This window comes from Polypterus senegalus, chromosome 1 (genome assembly GCF_016835505.1).
Source record: "Polypterus senegalus isolate Bchr_013 chromosome 1, ASM1683550v1, whole genome shotgun sequence".
NCBI classification, from domain to species: Eukaryota; Metazoa; Chordata; class Cladistia; order Polypteriformes; family Polypteridae; genus Polypterus; species Polypterus senegalus.
Window position 1 is genome coordinate 266444088 of NC_053154.1, and position 27407 is coordinate 266471494.

At 39.9% G+C, this 27407-nt stretch overlaps 1 protein-coding gene across 5 annotated transcripts in view; it reads right to left on the bottom strand.

Annotated features, from left to right (window-relative positions):
- LOC120541666 (adenosine kinase-like) overlaps positions 1–27407 on the bottom strand; it is a 562677-nt gene that overhangs the window by 5370 nt on the left and 529900 nt on the right. For all 5 annotated transcript variants that reach the window (XM_039773555.1, XM_039773528.1, XM_039773547.1 and 2 more), the window contains one exon: positions 10174–10260. In XM_039773555.1, coding sequence (XP_039629489.1) covers positions 10174–10260 — 87 coding nt within the window. The remainder of the gene's footprint in view (positions 1–10173; positions 10261–27407) is intronic.

The window sequence follows — 27407 nt, forward strand, 5'->3', positions numbered from 1 at the left end:
GGCTGTTGCCATTTTTCAAAGTTGATCCCTGCCTTGCCTAAGATGGTCCCGGGATAGGCTCCAGCCCCCAGTGTCAAAGAACTGGATTTAATGAGTCTGATAATGATTGATTAATTAATAAAGTATTCCGAGAGCATCAAGTGTCAAAAACAATGAAGTACACAGCTAAAGTAAAATGTCTCCATGTATAACAGTAGTGTGTGTTCTTCTGACTGTTAAGAATTTTTTTTTTTTTTTGAGATTTCAGTTTTTGAAGCTGCTACTGACAGCGTGCACATTTCTCTGATGTATTCTGTAGTCAGTGGCCTGCTATTTGTCTGCTGAATACTGTTGACCAAAACGACAAAAAAGGAAATCCCAGTTGTGGTAAAATATAAGAGGTCACCCTGCTGGAATATTCACAAACCACAAATCTGTCTTGGGCTACAATAAAGCTTCAGCATCCTGTAAGGAAAACCAAAATTCCTCACGCTGACTTGGTTACTGAGCCACAAACTGAAGAAAAAAAATATCCTGGCAGATCAAACTGAATGACAAATAACAATACTTTTAGTGTTAAAAAATGCAAAGCAATCTGACAGTGAAGGAGCTGTGATGAAAAAGGACTGTCTGAGATATCTTCATTTGAAGAAGACAAACTGAGGGAATTGAAAAGCAGAGCCACGTCACTCTGAGTTTTCAATGAACGCCTCACAAGCAGATGCTTTTAAGCAAATCAGTCAAAAGGAAATTTGGAGATGATGATGAGAACTTTTAAAAACTGAAAGCTAAGCATTAAAAAAAGAAAAAAAAAAATTACTCTAACTTGTCAATACACTGTGCTGTAGAAGTGGACCACACATTTCTGACTTCTGCCATAACACTGATTTAAAACTGGTATCAATATATTTTATATATATTATATTAAAATTGGTTCTCTGTATTTTTAGTGTATTAATTACTGATCAAAAATTTCCAAAATCACTTTTTTAAGTCATAGGTGGGTGGGGGTTGCCGGGAATCTATTATTGCAACAGAAAGCTTAAAAACCCCAATATGATCACAGGATACACCGATGCACAACACCCACAATTACACAAGTTTAGTTAAACAGCATGTGTTTGGACTGAAGACAAATTCTCCCAGACAGGACCTAATGGGCACCCCTTCAGAATGTAGTACAAAGACAAGGCAATGCCCACTATATACCCTTTATCTATCCATTGCTAGCATCCAGCATCGGGTGAAAGGAGCTACTAACTAACCAAACTCAGCATCTGGGAGTAAAACCAGAGAACTGGCAGAGCAATGCATGCAGACATGGGGAGAAATTGCAGATATCTATGGAGGGCCAACTTGACCAAAACTTGAACCCAGGACTCTTGAAATGTGAGACGGCAGAAATGCTAACCAGTGTCCCAAGATGATTTCTTCTAAATCTGAATGTTAAACAAAGTGTATCCTTAATAATTCAAAGCTCCATCTTTATAAAACCTGACCTTGTAGTTAAATGGGTATACTGTGATATAATCACAGACAAGAAGGCAGTCAACATTTAAAATGTAAGGTGTGGTGGATATTAGCCTATAACACACATCTTTGTATACATTTATCTTTGTATACGCAGTACTTCTGCATTGAGTCTGTTCTTATAAGCTCTCAAAGTCTAACTCCTTCATAAGCTCATAAGCAACAGCTATCAACAAAATCTCTAACAGCCATTTCTGATGCAATGACTTCTTCAGTTCTTTTTACATTCACTACAGAGAAAATGCTCATAATCATTATAGTTATTTAGTGAAAACAGAAGAAGATGCCTACCAGTAACAGGACGTAGTGATAAGTTTGTTTTCATCTTCTTGATTATAACATCACTGAGTAAAATGTCATTGTCCATTGACTCACCAGAAACTAGTTTTCTATTTGTCATTCAGTATGGATAAACCACACGTTAAACACGTTTTTCAAATTCAGCGTGCTGCTCTAGCAGAAATTATAAAAACATGAGCATGAAACAATCCAGCATTCACACTATACTCAGTAAATTCATGCTGCTTTTAAAAGCCTTGAATGTGTAGAGCAAAATAACATTCAGAACTTCATTTGCACATTGTCTGCTTTCTTATGTTTGACAGATGGCCTAAGGCCATGCCACTAAGTGTTAAGTGTTACGCCTCTCATAGTACACTGGCACAATTCTATAGTGCAACTCCATGTTTTACTATGAGATGCAACAGAGGGAGCTGTGCAATGGAATAGTGCCCCATCTGGGCTTGGTTCCTGCCTGATGGAGACAAGTTAGGCTGAGACCACCAATTGGATCTCCAACTTCTTTGTCGGTTGGAATTGTTGTTTTGTCCTTTTCCTTGGCCGTCTGACCATAGCACCAATCTCAAACATTTAACTAACTCTGTAAGTATTAGGGATTTGAAGACTGTATTTGAATGAAATTTAAGTTAATTTCTAATCACATCAATTTTCGTTTAATCCATTTGTCTAATTATGCTGTCTGTTTTTATTTATTGTACTTTGTAATTATAATTCTCTCTTTTAATTTTTGTAAAGAACTTTGAGAACTTTTAAAACCAATGAATTATTTGTTATGTGTAAACGGTGCATATACACAAAAATGCTGCATGTGTCTGTTTCCATGCACACTTCGAGATGTATAAAAACTAAACTTGTTGTAAAGCTATGCACAATTTCACAGCAGGGTAACTTTTAATTTGTATTACGTACCTGTAGAAATGATGTGGCAACTTTTATTGTAATGGTAAGAGCTAAAAGTAGTCATGCTTAAATTAACATGAACTGGTCTAAATCAGGCCTGATTGCCATTTAAAGAACCCCACCATGCCATACCAATAAACATCACACAACACCCTGCTTAACTAAAACCAGGGCTGCACTGGAGACACGTAGTAATCATCTCTGGACAGGATGTTAGGTCATCACAGTTTCACTTATGAACATTCAATTTAGAATTGTGAATTAACATAACCTAAGCATCTTTGGAGATGTAGGATGTATTCAAGCATCTGCCTTTGATTATAAACTCGGGTAAGTGGACATTTAGGGAAAATTCCTTTCCACTCCTGAAGACTGTATTACTAACAATATTTCAACCAAACAGATGAGAAAAGCTATCAGATTCTTCTGTATATATAGTAAATGACCATTAAAAATGTGCCCAACTTCACTATGAAAATATATTAATAATCAGACAGAGTAAATACTTTGTCACATCTCTGAACAAAAATGCAAGTTTGCACCGCACTTGCAATTAGCTGCGATTTAGTCATGCTTGTAAAACTTTCAGGCAGCTAATCTGCAAGTGTACATGTAATGTATGAGGTGGTAGAAGTCTGTAGACAAAGCAATAAACAGACTAGATTGGGAGTATATGACCCAAGACACAAAATCATCATTATGGAAACAACAATTTAAGAAATCACTGGTCGGGGACCTGCCAGCAAGTTCATAGATAACCTTGACAATGAGGCAACCATTCCCCACAGCCATGAATAGCTTCTGAGGTTGATGTTGCTGGTGCATATCAGTATATTGTGTTTTGCCCCACTTCAACTTACAGTATCGCCAGTTGTCTCTGTTTCTACCACTACAGTAGCTCTCTGAGATTAACTCTGGACAATTATACGAGAATTTGAAAGTCTTCCCTGGCACTGCTGTTAATATTTAACTTATTGGTCACAGCTTGACTCAGTTACCTGTGATGCCATTACCTTCATGACTGCACTATCCGCAGAAACTCTAATGTGTGCTTGTTTTACAGCCTGTGTGCATGCACAGCTAATTTTCAATCATACTTTTCAGTAGCTACACTACTGAAGCACTCTGCCTGCAGTGGCAACTGCCAATGTTTTGCATACCTTACAACATAAAACCACCCAATGCTTAGTTGTCAATTTCAGTTAATATTCACAATTCCTAATTCCTTTTTTCCCAAAAAAAAAACAAACATTTATTTTATGCACTTCACCAGCTCATAGTCAGTGTTTCAAATATTATATAGATAAGAATGCCTACAAACTAGTATAATTCAAGTAACATAAATTATTGAAAAATATAGATAGTGATTGCAAAGAATGAAACAGATTTTACAGAAAAGACAAAGACACAAAAGATGGAACAGAGTCAGCAGACGTGAAGTGTGGTAAAAAAGCACACTGAATTTGGTCAATGGTATGAGAAAATGGAGTGACAATGTTAGAGCATATGCAAGTAAATGACAAACAGGGCTAGCAGAGTCAGAAGATTTTAGGAGCAGGCTAGATGTGTGGAGATGAATAATCAGAGTGATGATTTAGGTAGAAACAGAGTTTTGGAGGACTGAGTGAGTAGTAAAACTAAATATAAATACACTATAATTTATATATACAGGTTATACATATTTATATGTGGTATAAAGTAACATGAGTCACTGAATGGCAATCTATTTTTTGGCCATTTTGCAGACTACATAAAGGTAAAGTGTTTTCACAAGTGGATCATTCTCATGGCCCTGGGACCTAAAAGACTCTAACCTCATGGAAAAATTAATTTAATCTAGATAAATCTGAGAAAACCTTGATGATGTTCTACATTAACAGACAAAAAGTGCGATCTTAGTGCAGGTCTATAGTAGTGCAGATGGTGATATGTCAGACTGCAGTTAAGGGCATCATGGATCAATTCCTGCTTGTATCCTTTATCATCTTGATATTTATTATGTTTCTGATACACAAATATATCCATCCATCGATCCATTTTCCTAACCCGCTTATGCAGGGCAGGGTCGTGTGGAAGCTGAATCCTATCCCAGCAATCATTGGGCACAAGCCAGGAACATGACCTGGGCAGGGTACCAGTCCTTCACAGGGGGTGAACATAACATACATATGGGCCAGTTTAGCAACACCAGCTTTCCTAATGTCTTTGAATGTCTTTGGACGGTGGGAGAAGAATGAAGCACATGGAGGAAATTACTACAAACAGTAATGAAATAAAGCAAACAAATACAGACAAGACAGATTAAAAGCTAGTACAGAAATTCTAAAATATTTAAATCATTTGAAAAAGATTATTTGCCAACTAGTTCCAGCAATTTAATAATGCATTTTACCTAAAACGACTACATGATACAAATAAAAACTTATACACTTATGGAATTAAAAAAATTGTTATCTCTGATATTTCTTATTAAAAAGACATACGGCACTGGGAAGAAAGGAATTTGTGGAACAATTTGTGTGGGTCTTTAAAGTGACTATTCTCCCTGATTTACTGAAGTTGTAATGGGTGAATGTCATCAGTTGAGGTAGTTTTCAATTTTGTAAACTCTGCCGCACACTTACCACATCATTTATGTCAGTCTCAGTAACTTTAGGGGCAGGTTTGTTTATCTGCTGGAGCTTTTTAAAGGTTTGGTTTGTCAGACTACTAAACTAGGAAATGAAGTTGAAAGTGATGATGGACTGGATAACACTTCGATAAAACAATACTGAGGTCCTTGTCCACTTTAAACAGTCTGAGATTATGGAGCAGAAATAACCAATGATTGCATTTAGAGTACTCTGTATATATTTTTTGTATTTGAAAATGATTATTATCTAGTTTGCTCCAAGTTATTTATATTTGGCAACTATTTCTGTTATCTTGCCCAGAAAAATGAACATGTAATTTTCTGCCTCTTAAAAGTCAAATATCATTTCTTTGGTCTTTTTGGCAAGTAGAGTTAAATGGTTCTTATTATACCAGTTAACCAGATTTATCACACAAAAAAATATTCACACCATACAGTCCTTAATTATATCAATTATTCTGCGTTAACATGTACATTTATTTTTATATTATTTTATTATCTGGAAGAATAATAACATCTTTTCAATCTTCCATTAAATTTTCCATTGCTGTCTTCTGTATTCTTTAATTTAAACTGATTACATAGCGAATCTTACCTTCACTGTCTATCTGCATTGTTCTTTATTAGTTTACATATCTGACTTACTCCTGCAGAAATACTTAGCTGGAAGCTGACAAGTATAACTCCAGCTCATAAACATATCAATAGTATTCTATTAATTTCTCACATTTATGTACTATCATAACTGTATTAGGCACTCCACAAGCAAAACAAAATAGCTTGCAAAATGGAGCCTTAATAACTACTGCTGTAAAATATAAACGCATTATAAAAAACATTACATATGTACAATAGATGTATTATATACATGATATTCAAATGTATGAAGGCTTTTTCTGTATATGATATAGTTTTTCAGCAGCAATGCTTGCCAATTTTCTGTAGAAACAAACCCCAACTGAAGAGGACTTAATTATTAAAAATAATGAAAAGTTCTACCAGCGCGTTCCCTGTTAGACAGAAGACATGGAGCTTTAATTGAATAATGAATTATCTTACTTGAGTGACAAGGAAGTATTCTATCAGTATTTCACAAACCTCATGCTAAAGCCTCAAGAGCAGCCATCGTCTTGACAGCTAATAATCCTGCACTCAGCCTAATGGAATGCTGGAGTATTTTCTTCAACATTGCGCAATGACTTTTTCACTTTTTTAAGATATCATTTTCTAACATACACTCTCAACCAAGTTAATCCAATCCAAGGCGGCAGGAGGCTGGGGCTTGAGCCTATTCCCACAATCTCTAGGCATGAGGCAGACAGTACCCCTGACAGGGTTCAGTCCATCAAAGAAAATGTCCTTAGTGACTTCCAAATTTGTATTTTTTTCTTTTTAACAACTGAATAATATTGGTTCCCTCCAGGGTGGCACAGAAGTTGGGAATATTGTCTTACTGAACCAAGCATCGAGTATGACTCTTGTGCCCAGTTTTGATCTTATGCATGTTTGCATGTCCTCCCCATGCTTTTCACTGTGTACTCAGGTTTTCTTTACAAATCCCAAAGATGTGCTTATGAGGTTAACTGGTGACTCTAAATTGGGCCCCAGGGATGTCTGGGCTCTACATGGACTGCTGCCCTGCCCAGGGATGGTTCCTACCTTGAGCACCATACTGATGGGATTGGCTTCTGCTACTCTACAATCCTAAACTGGACTAAGCTGATTTGAGGATGTTTTCGTTGATTATTGTTAGAGCAGAAAAAAGGTATTAAACACATTGTAATAAAGCCATATAGCCAATTGACACTATAGTCATTTTAATATTTGTCATTAAACCGGAAGTTAATTTCTTTTAAGCTCGCCTGCTGTTTGCCTTGGGTCATGGAACACAGCCACATAATCATCAGCTCAGGTTTTTGTTCATTGTTGTGAGGAGTGCACTTCTCAGTATTTGAAGTACACACAGCAGTGACAAGATTACAAAGTAGATGCTCTCTACTAAAGCAGTAACAACTAAGGAAAAGAAATGAAGAAGGCAAGAAAAATGTCTCTCAGTTGCAGTGTTAAGAAAAACAATACATTTTAATGGGCTGTACCACTTTATTTAAATCAGTCTTTAGAGAAACAGAAAAATTGCAAAGGTAAAAAGTATAAAGATAAGTTGAAAGAAAAAACGAAAACAGCTAAAAGGACTTTAAATATTTAAGAAACAGAGCCATAAAAAGAACTTAAAAAAGAAATAAATAGACGATTCACAGGCTGTTTGAGTCTTTTTTTGACTTTCAATCATTCTGCACCTTGTTAAATTCTCTCCTTGGCAGTCAATATAGCATCAAGCAGTGTGATTACTTTGGCTAACATTGGGTCTTAGACTGTAATTTGTGACAGCACCAGACAATTTATTTGGAACACAAAAACACCTGAAAGCATGCAACAGCTTTTATTTTCTTGTAATAATATATTCACTTCTTCTTTTCTTTTGTTACCATTTAACACATCAGACAAACGGGCCCCAAGTCCAACATTATAGATTGGGGGGTGAATCTTGAATTTCAGTACAAGGGGAAAAAAGTAAATGGCTGATGTCAGAAGAGATCGTTTGATCAGAAGTATACCGTAAACAAAAGGGATGGCTCTCTCTTTGGATTCTGAACCATTATGCAGGTCATGTACCAGAAAGACTCAATAGAAATGTATGTACACATCATGGAGGCCTAAAGGATGTACAGCAAGACCTTCTGTGTGAGATGATGACGTTCAGCAGGAGAGCTTTGTAGGGTCTGCTGCATTAGCATTGACTCCATGTGTTTTAGACTGGGCAACATAATAACACACTAACTAGCACTGCTACCTCACAAAGGCTCCAAAGTCTTGTGTTCAAATTCAGTGTTGTATTAAAGCTACTACACTTCATCAACGAATAGAAAGATAGAACTTTATAGACAAACAGAACTAAATTTGTTCCCAGGGGGAAGCTAAATAAATAAATAAACACATTCACTTTGGTCTGAACACACACTGGAATAACTATAAAGCAAGAAAACTCTTAAGACTTGTAGATAAGTTCTGAGTTGGTTATCACAGTCACAGTGAAACATTATGCAGATGTATTGCTGTTGGTTTAAAGGAGCTCCAGTAGTGTTTCTTGACACAATTCTGCTGAATAATTTGAATACATCAAAACACATCTTAATTACAGTCTACTTAAAAAGAAAAAACCTCTGGATTTTAGAACGAAACTTAACAGATGCATACTGTAATAACTGGTAAACAGCACAAGAGCCTTATATAGCCTGAGTTTGAATCCTAGCATGATCTTTGTTGATTTGAAATTTCCATGTGTTTAGCTGTGGTAACTGGTAACTCTAAAATGGCTAGTGTGAGCAGAGGTAGTACCCAGGTTACGGACATCCAACCCATGACTTATGGACGAGGCCGCAGCTGCAACGCAATGCGCCTCAGTAACTGCCGCTCTGTCATCTTTGGCCTGGGGACGCTGCAAGCGGTGGCTGGACAGAGGCTGGAGGGGGGCAATTTCGCTGCTCGCGCAGTGTAGTGTCCCTCGGGCGGCTTCTGGCGGCAAGCGGTTTCACTGCACACCCATCACCCACGGCTGCCTAGTTCATTCTCGGTGGGCAGCTGGTAATGCTGCAAGCGGTGACCCGGTTGTGGTTGAACAGGGCGTTGGGGGGTAGCATTGTAGTGTGCCTTGGATGGCTGCCTGTTGAATGGTGTTGGTGGTGGGCGATTCACTACCTGCCTTTGGCCGCACCGTGTTCATTCTCGGTGGGCGAACGCCGCAGGCAGCATACTATAGTGGAGGTGACTGTGTGGTGGGCGAGTGATGAACCCCCCCCTCGCTGCCCCAAGTCAATATTCTCAATAGCAAGCCTGTTACGCACATAGCAGGAAGTTGTCTCTTGTCAGTACATCAGACGTGTTGACGGGTGCCTTCCTGCTGTGATAGCGTGGACAGTGCTGTGCAGAAGAGCTCATCTTAACCTTTTGTCTTCACCCTTCAAGAATGTCTCTGAAACGCAAATCTGATGCAAGTGCTGGTGATACAGTAATGAAGAGAAAAACCATCACCATTGAAAATAAAGTAGAAAAAAGGTCAGAGAGAGGTGAAACTCCACCATTCATTGGCAAAGAACTTGGTTACAGTCAGTCAACAATAGCATTTATTAAAATAATGTACCTGTTCCAACTTACATACAACTTCAACTTAAGTACAAACCTACAGTCCCTATCTCGTATGTAACCCGGGGACTGCCTGTATACCAATCAAATGTGGTGCCCGCTTAAAGGTAGATTCCTGTCTTTAGCCCAACATTTCTGGCCCTCTGTAACCCTATAGTTTAATTAAGTGGGTTTGAAAGTGGACAGATGGCTGGTGTAAGCTGGTAGATCCTGATGTCTCATCTTAGCAAAGAAAGAAATCATGGTTCAAACATCCTGCATTGTGCAGGAATGGGCAGAGTGGTGGCTCTGAGGCTAAGGATCTGCATTGGTATCCCAAAGGTGGCCGGTTCGAATCTCCGTCACTGCCAAAAGAGATCCTACTTTTCTGGGCGCCTTTAACCTTCAATTGCTCCAGTGGCGCAGTACAATGGCTGACCCTGCGCTCTGACTCCAAGGGGTATGCGAAAACGAAAAAATTCCTAATACAAGAAATTGTATAAGGCAAAGTAAAGAACAAAAAAAAAAATCCTTAATGTTTCAGGGTGAATCTTAAACAGCAGCTAATACACTCACAAAATGTATTTCTTTAATGACATTATTTTGTTGGCATTTAATTTTAACAAACAGAGTCACCTTCTCATTGAACTTACCTCCAACAAATGCATCTCCAGCACCATTAGTGTCCACAATATCATTCTGGTCGATTTCTAAAACAGGGTAAATGGTTACTTCATCACCTAGAAACAGGAGGAAAGACACTATCTTTAGTTTTACTTGGCACTTGCAGTTAAATATCTGCCAGTAAGTCACATAATACAAACACACTTCATTATCCTTGACTTACATCAAGCTTTCACTTATAATTTGAAGAAGAGTGATAAATATTTTGATTAGTCAAATTTTTTTTTTTTTACAAATATTTCAACAGTATTTTCTCTCCCTCTGCTATCAAAATGATAAATTTACTCCAAACACTTCAGGGTAAGAGAATATTTCAGTCTTAATCCTGATACTCAAATACCTAATTTCTTTTCCTGCCATAAATATATGCAACTTGCATGCTGTGTCTGTGTTCAAACAGAATGGATTAGCAATGAAACTATTAGAAAGCTTTATAATGAAACAATTACAACTGCCACTGACAAGGTTGTCTCTTACATATTTTCTCAACCTGGATTCTGTGGCTAAGCGAGTTGGAGATAATGACTTAGTTTAATTACCACTTCAAAAGGCAAACAAAGGCAAAGCCCTATCGACCGTTTCTACACTGACTACTAATCACTTTTGTTTCCAGTGCGGCTTCCAAAGTGCTCTTCCAAGAAGTGTGTCCTTTACGCTGTATTCACTACATTTCCAAAACATACTCAGGTGCTTCTCTGTTCTTTTACCTTTTAAGTCATCACTAGCAAAGTGACATATGGATGAAATAATACATTGGCAGCAGCCTCCTCTTGGCTTCATGCAGAACAAAGGATTTTGCTTTTCTCTTTTTAATGTAGGCATTTCATTCACTGAAGCAGTATGTCTGTGACAACCTGACGTGAGATGAATTAAACTAAACAATTCTGTATGGATCATTTAACTCCACCATTTTAGATGACAGGAATTTTTTTTAAATCTCTCAGAATCTACTACTAGTTCATTGGAACCATTAGTTTGACTACAACATGTTCTCACGCATTTTGTACTCAACATTTCTCACACACACATTCCTCAATTAAAAATTAACAATGCTACTATCCATTAAACCATAATAAGAACAGCATTTATTAGGATGCCATGGGAATCAACTTCACAGTTGGAGCATAATCTGTCTAATCTTTGATCAGAGTTGCATCTTAAAAATTGTATATAAAAAGGCATAATTACAATTTTAAGATCCCTAGCATGAATGAAAGAGTTGTTGATAGAGATGGCTGAATTTGCAATATGATGGACATTTTAATCAAAACACAAACAAAGTATATTTTTCTCCGGTTACTTTAGTCTGTTAGGCAACTGAAAGTTAGAACAAATCAAAGGCCCACATTATCTTTACTGCCTAATAGTTTCCTAAAAGCAAATCTAACTCACCGGACTTCAAATGACCACATCTTCCTTCTTCTCCAGAAATAATCTACCCTTTCTTACGATAGGATAAGTGAAACATTCTTAATATAGATATTCCCTTCCCATTAGATAAATGTGCTGTTGATTGTTCCTTTGGTAATTAATTTAAAATAAAGATCCTTTTAGGATCAGCTAATTAGTAACAAAACTACTTGGCATAATTAATTCTGTAGATGAAGCACACAAGCCCACCTCTCTCTTGAAATGATTAAAGGCAAATGTTATATGTAAATTACACTAGCAGCAATTTCTGTTATTCAACAATTAAAGAAGAAAATGGATAATTGAATTCTGGGCTCTCTTTAAAGCAGCAGATTTACATTACACGTACAAGACCAGAACTGTTAGAACAAAGTGCTTCTGAAAGATCTGAGCAGTCTTGAAGGTAGTAATGAGTCAGATTTTACAGAGCACACCCGCTGCTACTTACTGTAAAGGATTATGAATAACTCAAAAGAAAACCACATTAACCATATGCAAATGTTTGCAAGCAGAAGCCTTGTCCAGTGGTCACAAAGCTTTCATGTAAAGCCTTGGCAAAGTAACTGCAAATGCACGATGCTACCTTCTGTAAAATGAAGCACAACAAGAATTATTTCCCTTGCCACTCTTTTAGATAATAACTGCTTACTAAGTCCAAGGAAACCTTATTTCTACATGGGGGCCATATCATACAGCAAAGAGCCACTAAACTGAAATTTACATTTTTTTATAGGTGTCTCTTTCTGAATCTGCTAACAGGCAAGAAAACAACCAGTCAAATATTTATACCCACAAAAAGTTCATCAGCTTTTATCAGTCTAAATGTGAACATCAGATGGCTAAGAGTGTTTCCAAAACTGACGGTAAGGGCAAGTCTCTTCCATTAATATGTCTTCACATCTTAAACAAGATTAGTCCAACAGAAGTGCCTCTTAAATTGGCATTGGAACATCTAAATTAATACATCCACCCATTTTCAAACATGCTTGATCGAGTTCAGATCTTTGCAGCATTGGGTACAAGACAGTTTGCCATTAAGTAACATGGTCACCTTTCAGAGGTGGGAGGCACAGGCATCATGTACAGTACAAACTCCATATGGGTGGGGTTGAACCCTGGGCTCAGGAGCCACTTATCAGTTTAATACACGCTATCAGTATTTTAGTCTTAACTGTTGTATCTAATAAAGGGTAATCAGTAGGTGCTTTGGTCATTACACAGTTCTCAAACACAATGACCTTAGTGTAGTTTATGCATCACATAAAATGTGTGGCCTAATTGTGATGAGTGATCCCCAAAGCGGTGGAGGTTATGACATACCGAGCTTAGGTTCCATATTCTGCAAATTCCTTCTACGCTAAACCATGTATTACACACTGTATTTTTCCTCTGAAGATCTTAAAATCTCTGATAGAGAGACAGCTTCCCATACAACTAGTAGGGAACAGGCTGAACCTGTTAAATATTGGTACATGTCTAGACTACCACTTTGAAGTGCCTGAAGTTTAAAACAGGACAAATGTTGGTTATCTGGAAACAAATATAAGTAAAGAACTCATTTCAAAAAAAAAAAAAAACAAAAAGAAAAAGAACTAACAAGCGGAAATGTTGACCTCAATTTAAAATATTGCATTTTCACTGTGTTTGTATTCTGTTTTTGACTTTGCATATTGGTCCCTTTGTGATGTTATACTTTGTTTTGTCTATTGTGACTTATACAGTATGGTGCCATTGTTGGAACCATGCTCTTTCAACCTAGTTGTTTTCTACCCATTTTATAAACAGTATGATGAAAGTAATATATCTTATATTGTTCTCAGTAAAGAATACACCTTTGCCAATTCTGTATTGAATAAGTGTGGAGTTTCAATGTTCTAACTCCTGGTATGATGGTTTTCTTCCCATATCCTCAAAACGTGTGTATAAAATGCCGAAATTTGCTTGTTGTCACTGGTGTACGTGAATGTTCCCTGTATAAGACTGGTTACCCATAAAGGGTTGGTTCTGGCATTATGCCCAATACTGTCAGAATCCTGAGTCCTATTAAGCGGGTTTAAAATGGGAAAATGCAAATTTATCGTGTAATAGAGTAGTGTGTTCTGAGTAAGATGAAGAAATCCCCTGCAAAATGAAAATGTATATGGTACAGTTAATCCTCAAACTAAAGATTGACTGTGCCATCTCAAACCATAATCTGAATCACTTGGCAGACTTTTTTTTTAGCAGAGTCTGGGCATTTGTTATTCCATCCAAAATGTTTAAGCAGATGGGAACAATAATAGAAAGCCCAGTCTATAAATTTCTTAACCAGGTAAAACTGTGTAGCCACATTAGCCTTGCCATTATAAAAAGATCATTAACTGTATATATTTTAAATAATAACAATGTGAAATACCTCTAAAAAGCATATCATCTCTTAACCTTCTAAAAGTTATTTATTCATTTCTTAGTTTATCATAGATATCGGGAGCGTCCCACACCCCTTTCCAGTTTCCCCCACTCCTATTCTCTCCAGTTAGAATGTACAGCCATCACAAATCCCCGTCCTCTAACTCTGGTCTAAGATTTTGCCCATTAACATAGATTTTCTGCTGGAAATCACAAAATAATTAATAATCTATTCTGCTGTCATCCAACTCAAAAGTCTTAATTTCACAAATGTTAGCAAGACCATATATAGAAATTTCCAAATTTGAGGTTTGCTGCTGTGTTCATGTTATTGTTTCTAAAGCTATTATGGTTTTATGTACATACGTGCATGTTTGAACCCGCTTTGTCCTGAAAAAGGTTGCAGGGGTGCTGGAGCCTATCCCAGCTATCATAGGGTGCACGGCAGGAACAAACTCTCAAAGCAAACATACAGTTGTGCTTGAAAGTTTGTGAAACGCTTTAGAATTTTATGCATTTCTGCATAAATATGACCTAAAACATCATCAGATTTTCACTCAAGTCCTAAAAGTAGATAAAGAGAAACCAGTTAAATAAATGAGACAAAAATATTATACTTGGTCATTTATTTATTGAGGAAAATGATAGAATATTACATATTTGTGAGTGGCAAAAGTATGTGAACCTCTAGGATTAGCAGTTAGTTTGAAGGTGAAATTAGAGTCGGGTGTTTTCAATCAATGGGATGACAATCAGGTGTGAGTGGGCACCCTGTGTTATTTAAAGAACAGGGATCTACCAAAGTCTGCTCTTCACAACACATGTTTGTGGAAGTGTATCATGGCACAAACAAAGGAGATTTCTGAGGACCTCAGAAAAAGAGTTCTTGATGCTCATCAGGCTGGAAAAGGTTACAAAACCATCTCTAAAGAGTTTGGACACCACCAATCCACAGTCAGATTGTGTATAAATGGAGGAAATTCAAGACCATTGTTACCCTCCTCAGGAGTGGTCAACCATCAAAGATCACTCCAAGAACAAGGTGTGTAATAGTCGGCGAGGTCACAAAGGACCCCAGGGTTACTTCTAAGCAACTGAAGACCTCTCTCACATTGGCTAATGTTCATGTTCATCAGTCCAGCATCAGGAGAACACTGAACAACAATGGTGTGCATAGCAGGGTTGCAAGGAGAAAACCACTGCTCTCCAAAAAAAAAATTGCTGCTCATCTGCAGTTTGCTAAAGATCACGTGGACAAACCAGAAGGCTATTGGAAGAATGTTTTGTGGATGGATGAGACCAAAATAGAACTTTTTGGTTTAAATGAAAAACATTATGTTTGGAGAAAGGAAAACACTGCATTCCAGCATAAGAACCTTATCCCATCTGTGAAACATGGTGGTGGTAGTATCATGGTTTGGGCCTGTTTTGCTGCATCTGGGCCAGGACAGCTTGCCTTCATTGATGGAACAATGAATTCTGAATTATATCAGAAAGTTCTAAAGGAAAATGTCAGGACATCTGTCCATGAACTGAATCTCAAGAGAAGGTGGGTCATGCAGCAAGACAGCAACCCTAAGCACACAAGTCGTTCTACCAAAGAATGGTTAAAGATGAATAAAGTTAATGTTTTGGAATGGCCAAGTCAAAGTCCTGACCTTAATCCAATCGAAATGTTGTGGAAGGACCTGAAGCGAGCAGTTAATGTGAGGAAACCCACCAACATCCCAGAGTTGAAGCTGTTCAGCTTGGAGGAATTTTAGCCCAGTCCTCTGTACAGGTGTGCAGGAATGATCAAAAGTTACCGGAAACGTTTAGTTGCAGTTATTGCTGCAAAGGGGGTCACACCAGATACTGAAAGCAAAGGCTCACATACTTTTGCCACTCACAAATATGTAATATTCAATCATTTTCCATAATAAATAAACAACCAAGTATAATATTTTTGTCTCATTTGTTTAACTGGTTTCTCTTTATATACTTTTAGGACTTGAGTGAAAATCTGATGATGTTTTAGGTCATATTTATGCAGATATATAGAAAATTCTAAAGGGTTCACAAACTTTCAAGCACAACTGTGCATACACACACACCATCCACACACTAGGGCCAATTTTCCCAAACCACCTAACTAACATTTTTTTGGACAGTGGGAGAAAACCAGAGCAACTGGAGGAAAGCCACACAGACATGGGGAGAACATGCAAACTCAACAACCCGGGATGTGAACTCTGGTCTCCTTATGGCGACGCAGCAGCGCTACCATTATGCCACAAGCTGCCCTATATACATAAACAAATGTATATGCAGGGGGACCTCGGTGTTATGATGTCTTGACATATGACGTTTTGAGTTTACAACGATTACTCCCATAAAAATGTAAAAAAATTGAGACGTGAGTGTTTCAGCTTACGGCGTTAGTGTCATACTTACAGACTAAATGGGTGAACTAGTGTTCTGTTTGTGTTGCTTTGTTTGGTGACATTTTGGCCCTTATTATGGCTCCTAAACGAAAGTCAGAGTCTTCAGATGGTAATGCTTCGAAGAAGAGGAAAGCTATTATGATGGAAGTGAAATTAGACATTATAAAGAGATCAGAAGGAATAAAGTCATTTTTTTACACTCATTTTTTTGTGATTTTTTCTGTTACTACAGTACAGTGTACAGTACAGTATATTTATGTCCTTTTCCTTTTTCTGTGGCTTAGTTGTGTTTTTATGTTCTAGATTAGGATTTTGCAAATGTGTTAGGATAGGTAAGTGACTTAGGCTAGGGTGTGTTTTGACTTGCACCAAAATTCACTGTTGAAAGAACGGAACTGTGTCGTAACCTGAGGACCCCCTGTATACACATGTATGTATATATATATATATTGTCACACACGTGTGCATGGGAAGCAGCTGAAGGGCTTGGACAATACTGTTTATACATCTGCCCAGGGGGGGCGGGGTACGCTGACGCTCTTTCTGAGTTCTCTGCAGGTCTTACCCGGGAAATCCCACCAGGAGCCGCCATTTCCAGGAAGGACACACCACCTCCGGTTCCTGCCCCAAGAATGAGGTCACTTCCGGTTCCGCCCCAAGGGTGATGTCACTTCCAGTTCCGCCCAGAGGACGACATCATTTCCGCCCTCTGAGCTATAAAGCTCACTGCCTTTGCTTAGGCAGGCAGTTCTGTCTTGGACTCTGTTGTGTAAACAACTGTTTTGAAATGTCTCAAATTCTATTGCAGCCGGGAAACCGCATTAAACGGGTGGCTGCCCCAAACCTTTTCACGCCTCTGGTCTCCAGTTATTACAGTGGCGTAGTCGGCAGGATGGTGTCCCCGAAGGAACCGGGACACGGACCTTCAAGGAACCAGGTGGGTGAGTACCGGGGCCGAGTTTCGGGGCAGGGAGTGCGCCGGAGGGTCAGGAAGGACGCGGTGCAGGCTCTGCTCCACGAGCATAACCCGGGGCTACCAACCCATCTCGTGGAGAAGGTAGAGGGGACCCACAGGCGTGGGCTGGCTTCTGGGGAAAACACACGAGTGGCTCAGTATGCTCTTCTGGGTAGGAAAGCCGAGCGCCCATCGGGACCAAGGTCCCTGTTAACGATGGGCTGTCCCCAGGCCGGCAGGTAAAGAATATAATAGACTGGGAGTTTAACCCAACGAAAGGGCTGTCAGAGCAGGCTATGGATCTCTGGCAACAGGTGGGTGAGTGGCTACGGCCATTTGATTTGACCCCCTTGCAAATAGTGCAGCAAGTGGCCTGTTTTTTGCTGCTACAGCGAATACCCCAGGAATTTGCCCAGCCGGCCTGGGGAGAATTCCATTCCCTGGACGAGCTGCTACAGCTCCTGCAACCCAGAGGCCGGCTGTGAAACCCGGGAGGGCAGACCAGCCGCTCTGTGGACTACCCGGGAGTTATGTCCTACAAAAGCAGTCCCTTCCACGCAATCCAGAGCCTGTTCCAAGTCGCGGGCCGTCTGGCTTGCGACCTGTCGGGAACAAGGCGGACCGTAGGGGACAATGGCGGGGTTGTTTGTGTGCCCTTAGCAATCCCTGGCGGATAAACATACGGGAGAGCTTATTATTAATGGACATATGGTAACAGCGCTGTTTGATTCCGGCAGTAGCGTGTCTGTCGTTGCTCGCCGCTTTGTTCTACCGCAACAATGGATTAAAAAGACCAGTCTAAAATGTATACACGGAGATATCCGCCGCAATACCGCCCGTGTTACGTATGTCTCGGAGGAACCCTTCGCGCTTACCGTAGCGGTACACCGGATCCTCCGTTTCCCGTAATCCTCGGGCGGGACTGGTCTGACAGTAACCGCGGTAGTTTAGAAAGCATTCCCCGAAAAGCTTTTGGCCTCGTTATAGATGATAAAGACTCATCTCAAGCTGCTTCCACACCGTGTAATCAGCCGACAGGGAGTGGGGCGGTAGGCCAAGAGAGTGCGAAGATACTCCCGGACCGTCGCGGGCTACTACGTCATCCACTAGCGCCCCGGCAGCGAGGGAGGATTCTCCGCCCCTTGAGGTCAGACCGACCCGCTCTCTGAGTTGCACTTTCAGTTTAGAGCGACTCCGGCTTCTTTCAAGAGAGAACAGTGGAATGACGACTCTCTGAAGCACATAAAGAATGCAGTGGTTCTCGTTAACGCCACGCGCGATTTGCCCATGCCACAGGGACCTCACTTTGTCATGGATAATGAATTATTGTATCGGGTTGCTGAACATGAGGGGAAGGTCGGAAGTTGTTGCTAGTCCAGCGGACCTACGGCGGCAGGTTTGCGAAGTTAGCCCACTCTCACCTTCTTGGAGGCCATCTCGGCTCCGATAAAACATTAGAGCGCATTAAGCTCCGTTTTTTGGCGGGGATTAATGAGGAGGTTAGCGCTTTTGCATTTCCTGCCGGAGTGTCAACTGCGGCAAATTCCTAGGAAGGACCGTGCTCCTCTGATTCCCCTTCCCCTTATTGGCGTTCCTTTGACAGGATTGGGGTGGATATAGTAGGACCCTGGAGCCCTCAGCCGAGGATATAAATATATACTGTCCTCGTGGATTATGCAACCCGATTCCCTGAAGCCGTTCCATTGCTCGGCTACCACTAAAAATATTGCACGGAACTAGTAGGAGTCTTTTCGCGCGTGGGCATTCCTAGAGAAGTCCTGACGGACCAAGGAGCGCCTTTCACCTCGGAAACGCTCAAGGAGACTGCCAAGTTACTGAAAATAAAGCATTTAAAAACCTCGGTGTATCATCCTCAAACCGATGGGCTAGTGGAGAGATTCAATCAAACTCTCAAGCAAATGCTACGTAAGGTAGTCAGCAAGGATGGGAGGAATTGGGACCAACTCCTCCCCCTTGTCCTCTTTGCCTACCGGAAGTCCTCAAGCCTCTACGGGTTCTCTCCCTTTGAATTACTATACGGAAGACAGCCCCGGGGCTTATTAGATATTTTAAAAGAGGGCTGGGAAGGGGAGGCACAGCCCTCCACTAACATTTTGGAGTATATCGCCCAGTTGCGATAGATTTGATGTAATAAGACCTATACTAAAAGTCATATCGAGGAGGCACAATCAGCACAGGCCGCCTGTATGACCGTGGTACGACTCTCGGGAGTTCCAACCGGGGATCGCGTCATGGTATTGGTTCCTACTTCACACTCTAAACTGCTCGCACATTGGCTAGGCCCCTACTGAAATTAAGGAGAGGAAGGGATTGGTCGACTATTTGGTGAAACAGCCCAATCGCCGACCAGCTGAGCGAATATATCATGTAAACCTGCTGAAACCGTGGAAGGAGAGGGATCCGATCCCTCCTCCGGACAGCCCTGCTCTCTCTCGCGGAAGTAAGTGCCCTTAATTTGTGAACAGCTATCTCCCAGACAGAGACAGGAGCTCGAAGCAGCTATCCGCTCGGTCCCAGAGGTGGTAAGTGAACAACCAGGTCGGACCTCTCTGATTGCGCGACATAGTGACTGACCGGGGGTGATCGTCCGTGAGCGACCCTACAGACTCCCGGAGGCAAAGAAAGTAGAAGTGGAACTGGAAATCAAGCGAATGCTGGCACTAGGAGTGATCGAGGAAAGTAGTAGTCCCTGGTCCAGCCCCATCGTCTTGATTGCTAAGCCTGACGGCAGTTGGAGGTTTTGCAATGACTTCCGTCGGCTCAACCAAGTTTCCCGATTTGATGCTTATCCCATGCCTCGCGTGGACGACCTCCTCGAGAGACTGGGACCAGCCAAATTCTTGACTACACTTGACATGACAAAGGGGTACTGGCAGGTTCCTTTAACGGAGTCCGAAGGAAAAACCGCTTAGCACTCCTAGCGGACACTGGCAGTATCGTGTCCTTCCATTGGGTTACGGGGGCCTGCGACTTTTCAGCGTCTGGTGGACAAAGTGCTCCGCCCCATAACTCGCTCTGTGCTGCCTAGCTGGATGGCGTTGTTCATCTATTCCAGCACCTGGAAGGAGCACATACAGCAGGTCACAGCAGTATTACGGACATTGGGAGAGGCGGGCTCGCATCAACCCCAAGAAATGTTACTTGGGTTGAGAGAAGCCAAATATTTGGGCTACCTAGTGGGCCGGGGTACTGTGAGGCCACAGTGTTCCAAGTTGCAAGCCATAATGGCCTGGCCCGTCCAAACCAAGCGGCAAGTCCAATCCTTTCTCGGTTTGGCGGGTACTACCGCCGGTTTGTGCCTCGCTTCTCCGAGAGCGGCGCCTTGACCGACTTGACAAAGAAAAGAGCTCCTAATACGGTGGTATGGTCTGATAAAGCGGGGCTGCATTCAGTGACTTAAAAGGGCTCTGACTTCAGCACCTATCTTAATCTCCCTAACTTCTCTCTCCCTTTTGTCCTCCAGACGGACGCCGGACACAGGCTTGGGAGCCGTGTTGAGCCAAAGCGCCGACGGTGTTGAACACCCGTTATGTACCTGAGCGGAAACTGTTGGACCGGGAGACCAGGTACGCGGCGGTGGAGAAGGAGGCTCTGGCGATCAAATGGGCGGTGGCGCAGCTGCGGTACTACCTCTTGGGTGGCGTGTTCACTCTGGTGACGGATCATGCGCCTTTAAAGTGGATGGCCCTTCACAGGGAGTCAATCCGCGGGTCACGAGGTGGTTTCTTGACCTGCAGCAGTACAAATATATGCTCGTTCATCGACAGGGGTCCCTTCATGCCAACGCCGATGCCCTCTCCCGGCCCACGACCTCGGTGCAGGTCGCCCGACCCACGGGTCTGGGCTGAGGGGGGAGTCTTGTCACACACGTGTGCATGGGAAGCAGCTGAAGGGCTTAGACAATACTGTTTATACATCTGCCCAGGGGCGGGGACGCTGACGCTCTTTCTGAGTTCTCTGCAGGTCTTACCGGAAATCCCACCAGGAGCCGCCATTTCCAGGAAGGACACACCACCTCGGTTCCGGCCCCAAGAATGAGGTCACTTCGGTTCCGGCCCCAAGGGTGATGTCACTTCCAGTTCGGCCCAGAGGGCGACATCATTTCCGCCCTCTGAGCTATAAAGCTCACTGCCTTTGCTTAGGCAGGCAGTTCTGTCTTGGACTCTGTTGTGTAAACAACTGTTTTGAAATGTCTCAATTCTATTGCAGCCAGGAAACCGCATTAAACGGGTGGCTGCCCCAAACCTTTTCACGCCTCTGGTCTCCAGTTATTACAATATATATATATATATATATATATATATATATATATATATATATATATATATATATATATATACACACACACACACATATACATACACAGTTAAGTCCATAAATATTTGGACAGAGACAAGTTCTTTCTAATTATGGTTCTGTACATTACCACAATTAATTTTATATGAAACAGCTCAGATGCAGTTGAACTGCAGACTTTCAGCTTTAATTCAGTTTGTTGAACAAAAAGATTGCATAAAAATGTGAGACAACTAAAGTATTTTTTAACACAATCCTTTCATTTCAAGGGCTCAAAAGTAATTGGACAAATTAAATAACTGGAAATAAAATGTTCATTTCTAATACTTGGTTGAAAACCCTTTGCTGGCAATGACAGCCTGAAGTCTTGTACGGCAAATTGACCACACAAAAATGGCTAACTATGGAATTTTCTACCACAGCACCTCACATAACAATGTGCTGCTTACTTCCTGAACAACAGAGTATTAAAATGGCAACCCTACACAGTCAATAAAGGTCAGCACAATACTAAAGGTATAAAGTGAAACCACAGACTTGCAGTGCATGAAAACGGTTGTAATTTAATACAGCATTTCTTAAACTATTACACATTTAAGATAGTTTACAATATGATTGTGCAGTACGATATTTCTGAAACTATGGCTTGGTTCATGGACATATTTGTGATTGGTAGTGGAGTCTGTCCATGTACAAGTTCTGCAGAGAATGATATATGGACCCTCCATTTAGTGTTCTATTTATTGCAGTAGTATGTGATTTGAGATATAACCTATAAACAATGCCAGCAATGCATCACAGAGAACTTTATCATCATGATACAAAAACCACACCTCTCACACCCGGAGAAATAACTTGTGTTAACAAAACCTCAATCTAAAACAACACAAAAACAGCCCAGAGAATCACTTTGTAACATTTGCTAACAAAAGAAGGAACTAAGAATAAAGAAGGAATTGAGCAGGTTTAAACAAAAGAACAGAATATGGGTGTACTGCTTAGCATGATTCTGTATTCACACAGTAACATCAAGAACCCCAAAGTATTCAAGGGTGGACCTTAAAAAAGCACATGGCTTGCAAAATAAATAGCATCAACTACAAAAGCACAAATTAGGCCTTGGATGAAAATGGATGTGTGGCTTCTATAATATTCCACCTCAAATGGACACATTCTCTTGTGTTGAGACAGTGGAAAAGCTACCTAGCTAGCTAAGCACTAGCCTTTTCATGGGAATTGATACATATGCATAATAGACCTAACTATTTTACATGACAGCGAGTAATTAACCATAGAAAAAAATAGTAAAATGTAACAAATTGAAATAAAATTGTTTCATGTTGTGTTAGAGGTATATGTTGCTTTATACGTTTTCGTTCTGTTTTGCTTTGAAATTAACATGCAAATACTTTTTAAACTTACATTTTTACTGTAAAACTTCAGTAAAAACAATATTTGGAATTAACTTTTTGTCAATATTGCTTTGTATTTTGATTCTGTGTTTGGAGTTACATCGTGTAAACGTATAACTGCCCGTGAGTGAATATTGTTCCTTTATCTAATAAACAAACTGACTTTTTCACATGTTTGTCCCTGTGATTTGTTAATTGTCATAGCAAAAGCTATTCTCATTGGAAACTGTAAATGTTCATAAGAGCTGAGAGCACAGGAACTGTGTCTGACAAAAGCATTCACGCAAATGAGAGGTGAGAGGACCGTTGACATGGGCTATTAACCATAAATGGCTGAGAGGAGGGCCGGACTTGAAAAAATCTCTTGGTAATAGTCTCATCTCGTCTTAAGAATTTCTTTTAGAATTGAGAGATATTAAATGCACCACATATGTTTAAAGCAATCTTACCCACAAATTCAAGTTATATTTTATAGTGTAAGGTTCTCAAAAAAAAACAAAGGCTTTAGCCTGTCAGAATGTACTGGGTTATCCTGATTGAAGATAAGCTTCAAGGTGGACTGGATATATCTTTAAAGTACATGAAGGAACTCTGCAAACACTGAAGTTTTCATTATCAAATCCTTCACTTGGTATTTTTTGTTTCAATAATAACTCAAAGCCTGTATTAGAAAGGGTCTAATCCAGGGTGTTCACATCACAAAAAGTAATTCTTTATTAGGAGACCACAAATTATGGCACAATGTTTAATAATGTAACATGTTAGAAAGGTCAACAGGACTAAATTCATGCATATATACATAATGTATAATGTCCTTAAAACTGAAAAAAAGCTACGAGATGGCTGCCAAGGATAAAAATAAAATTGCTTCTACTTAATTTTAGGGTATTACTACAGTTAGCAGAACCAAAGTAACACTTCAATAGAAAATCTCAAACATGTAATAAAAATTAAAACTACTGACTCTAAGATCTATCATGCCATTACTAATCAAAGCTTCGAAAACCATTTATTTATTGGTTTAAGAAACTGGACTTTGAATTGAATCGCTTGCTGTAATCGGTAATCAGACAATTGCATATCCCTTTAGGGATGTGGGATGAAAATTAGAGTATCCAAATAAACTGGAAAATAAAATACACGTGGAGCCAGGTGTGAGCTTTGAACCCAAGACGCTAAAATCTTACTGCTACAGCACTAACCACAATGCCAACTATTTTACAACACACAATTATATCTAGATTACTCAAATCTATAATGTATTACTATCTATCTGTGTTTTAGTAGCCAATGCAACCGAGTTAAAACATTTGCTCTCTTTAAGAGATTGATAAAAAAATTTTGAAATGCATACACATATAGATCAAATATTGAAATATTCATCATTCAAAACAAGTATGAGGTATCGACTGGGTACTTTGTTTATAAGTATAAAATAATATGCGTCATAGGCCTGACTAGTTCTAAATGATATAAAAATTACCCATCATAAAATGTAATTTCAGCTTATGGTTTAGTGTGCATACATCCATGTACACTGCATTGATGTTTAATGGTGCATGACACTCTAGGAGGCTCCCATTGCCTTACTTTCACTCTTACAAGCTGCTTCAGCTAATATCACAATAAAGCAAGGATGTTAAAAAAAAAAAATGAGTGCAGCTATAACTGGGCAAACTGTACACTCATTGTGTTTGTTGTCCCTTTTTAGTGAATCAAATCTCCAATTAAACCACAGAATAGGAGGAATTCCCTTCTTGCTATGGAAGCAATATATCAACGATGGCAAGTAATAGCTATGCACACCTTAAAAAAGGTGTTTTTTTATTAATTTCAGGTAGGTAGAACAAAGTTCGAGAAAAAAATGAACTGAAAAAATGTATGCACTTTGAAACATTACTGCAGACAAGCACATATACAAAGGACAAACTTTAATAGATTATAATTTAAATTCAGAGAATATAAATTAACACATTGCTATATTTCCTTTGTGAATCTTAAAAAGCACTCTTGATAGTGTCTGTTAAAGAATAAATAGATAGATCTTAATTTTCCCAATAGGAAAATCATGTGACCTTATGATGGACCAGTATCCTGTCCTTGGTTAACTCCCACTGAATAGTTTTCACATTGGATCCTCATCAACTGTGTACTGCATTAAGCATGTAAGGAAAAAAAAAATGTATTCTTTTCTATTTTTCATGCTACCTTCTTGAATTATCAAACAGAAAAATGTACATATAAAAACTTAATTTTACTAACTATTGTAATTGGGTATGCAGTGGATTTAGAAAGTATCTAGGCCTTTACACATTTTGCACACTTTATATTGTGTTGATAACAAAATTAACATATTTTCAGAAATGTCTGCAAATTTATTAAAAATCAAAAACTGAAATCTCTCATTCATAGTAGTATTTAGATTCTTAATCGAATACTTTGAAGAAGCCCCTCTCGCGGCAATTACAGCTTTGTGTCTTCTTGGGCAAGTCTCTTTGCTCTCTCTTTACACACTTGAATTTGAGCATCTTCAGGTCTCTCAGCAGATATTCTATGGGGCTTAAGTGTGGACTTTGCCTGGGTCACTCAAGGACAGTCTGAGACTTGTCCCAAAGCTCTGCACCACTGTCTTGGCAGTGTACTTTGGGTCTTTGTTGCACTAAACGGTGGACCATCATCTCAGTCTGAGGCTGCATGCACAATGGAGTAGGATTTCTTAGCTGACCTTTCTGTATTTGAATGCATTCACCCATCCCTCAATTCTGACCGGTCTACCCGTTTCTGTTTCTAAGAAACACCCCGATACCATGATGCTGCAAACACCCTGCTTTAACCGTAGGTATAGTATTAGGCAAGTGATGAGCAGTGTCTGGTTTTCATCAGACATACTGCTTGGATTTCAGCCCATAGAGTTTGCTTTTTGTTCAATCAGACATGACATGCAGTGTGAATTGTGGTATTTTATATACACCGTTGTGTATCTTTCTAAATGATGACCAATCAATTCGGTCTACTACAGGTGGACTCCAATCAAATTCAAGACACATGTTAAGGAAAATTAAAGCAAATAGGATGCACAAGGTTATAATTTGTAGTGCAACTGCAAAGGACGTAAATACTTACATGAATTACTTTTTAATACATTTGCCAACCTTTTTGAAAACAAGCTTTTACTTTGTCTTTATTGAGTTTACCCATCTACACTAATAAAACGCAAAGCCATAAATGACTGACTGACTCATTTACTCACTCACTCATCACTAATTCTCCAACTTCCCGTGTAGGTGGAAGGCTGCAATTTGGCAGGCTCATTCCTTACAGCTTACTAACAAAAGTTAGGCAGGTTTCATTTCAAAATTCTACGCATAATGGTCATAACTGGAACCTACTTTCGACCATATATACGGCCATAGCCTGCTGCTCGGTCGCCGTGTGAGGCGGAGTTGCGTCCCGTATCATCACGCCTCCCACGTAATTAAGTGCCTGCCCATCTAAGGTAAATATTCGCGGGTGAAGGACTGTGCTTATGCACACGAAGATGAGATGGTCTAGTGTTTAGCACAAACTCAGCGAAAGTGCAGGAGAAACTTTTAAGTGCCGGGTCTTAGCTAACATTAAATAAAGCTGTGGACATCGCAAGATCACAAAAGAGAGCGGCTCATGTGAACTGACTGTGAACACGGTACGTAGAGAACAAGGAAGAGCTCCAAAGAGCGCTGAACAAAAAACACATTACACAATTGAGAAGGCAGCAAAAGAATATGAAGTGAGTGACACATACAAGCATATTCATAAGTGCAGCTACTGCGGAAACTAAGCACAGTGTAAGCCGTAAGTTTAAATTAAGTTTATAGACACGCTGCCGCTGGCATTTGTCATGCCTATGACGAATATGATATTCGCGAGATACAAGTTTAATGAGAAGACACGAGGTATAAACGAGACTTTGGATCACTTTGTAACAGAGTTAAAATTGCTGTAGCAAGAAACTTTTAAGTGCCGGGTCTTAGCTAACATTAAATAAAGCCATGGACATCGCAAGATCACACAAGAGAGCGGCTCACGTGAACTGACTGTGAACGCAGTACGTAGAGAACAAGGAAGAGCTCCAAAGAGCGCTGAACAAAAAACGCATTACACAATTGAGAAAGCAGCAAAAGAATATGAAGCGAGTGACGCATACAAGCATATTCGTAAGTGCAGCTACTGCGGAAACAAAGCACAGTGTAAACCGTAATCTTTAAATTAAGTTTATAGATACGCTGCCGCTGGCGTTTGTCATGCCTACTAATGCAAAC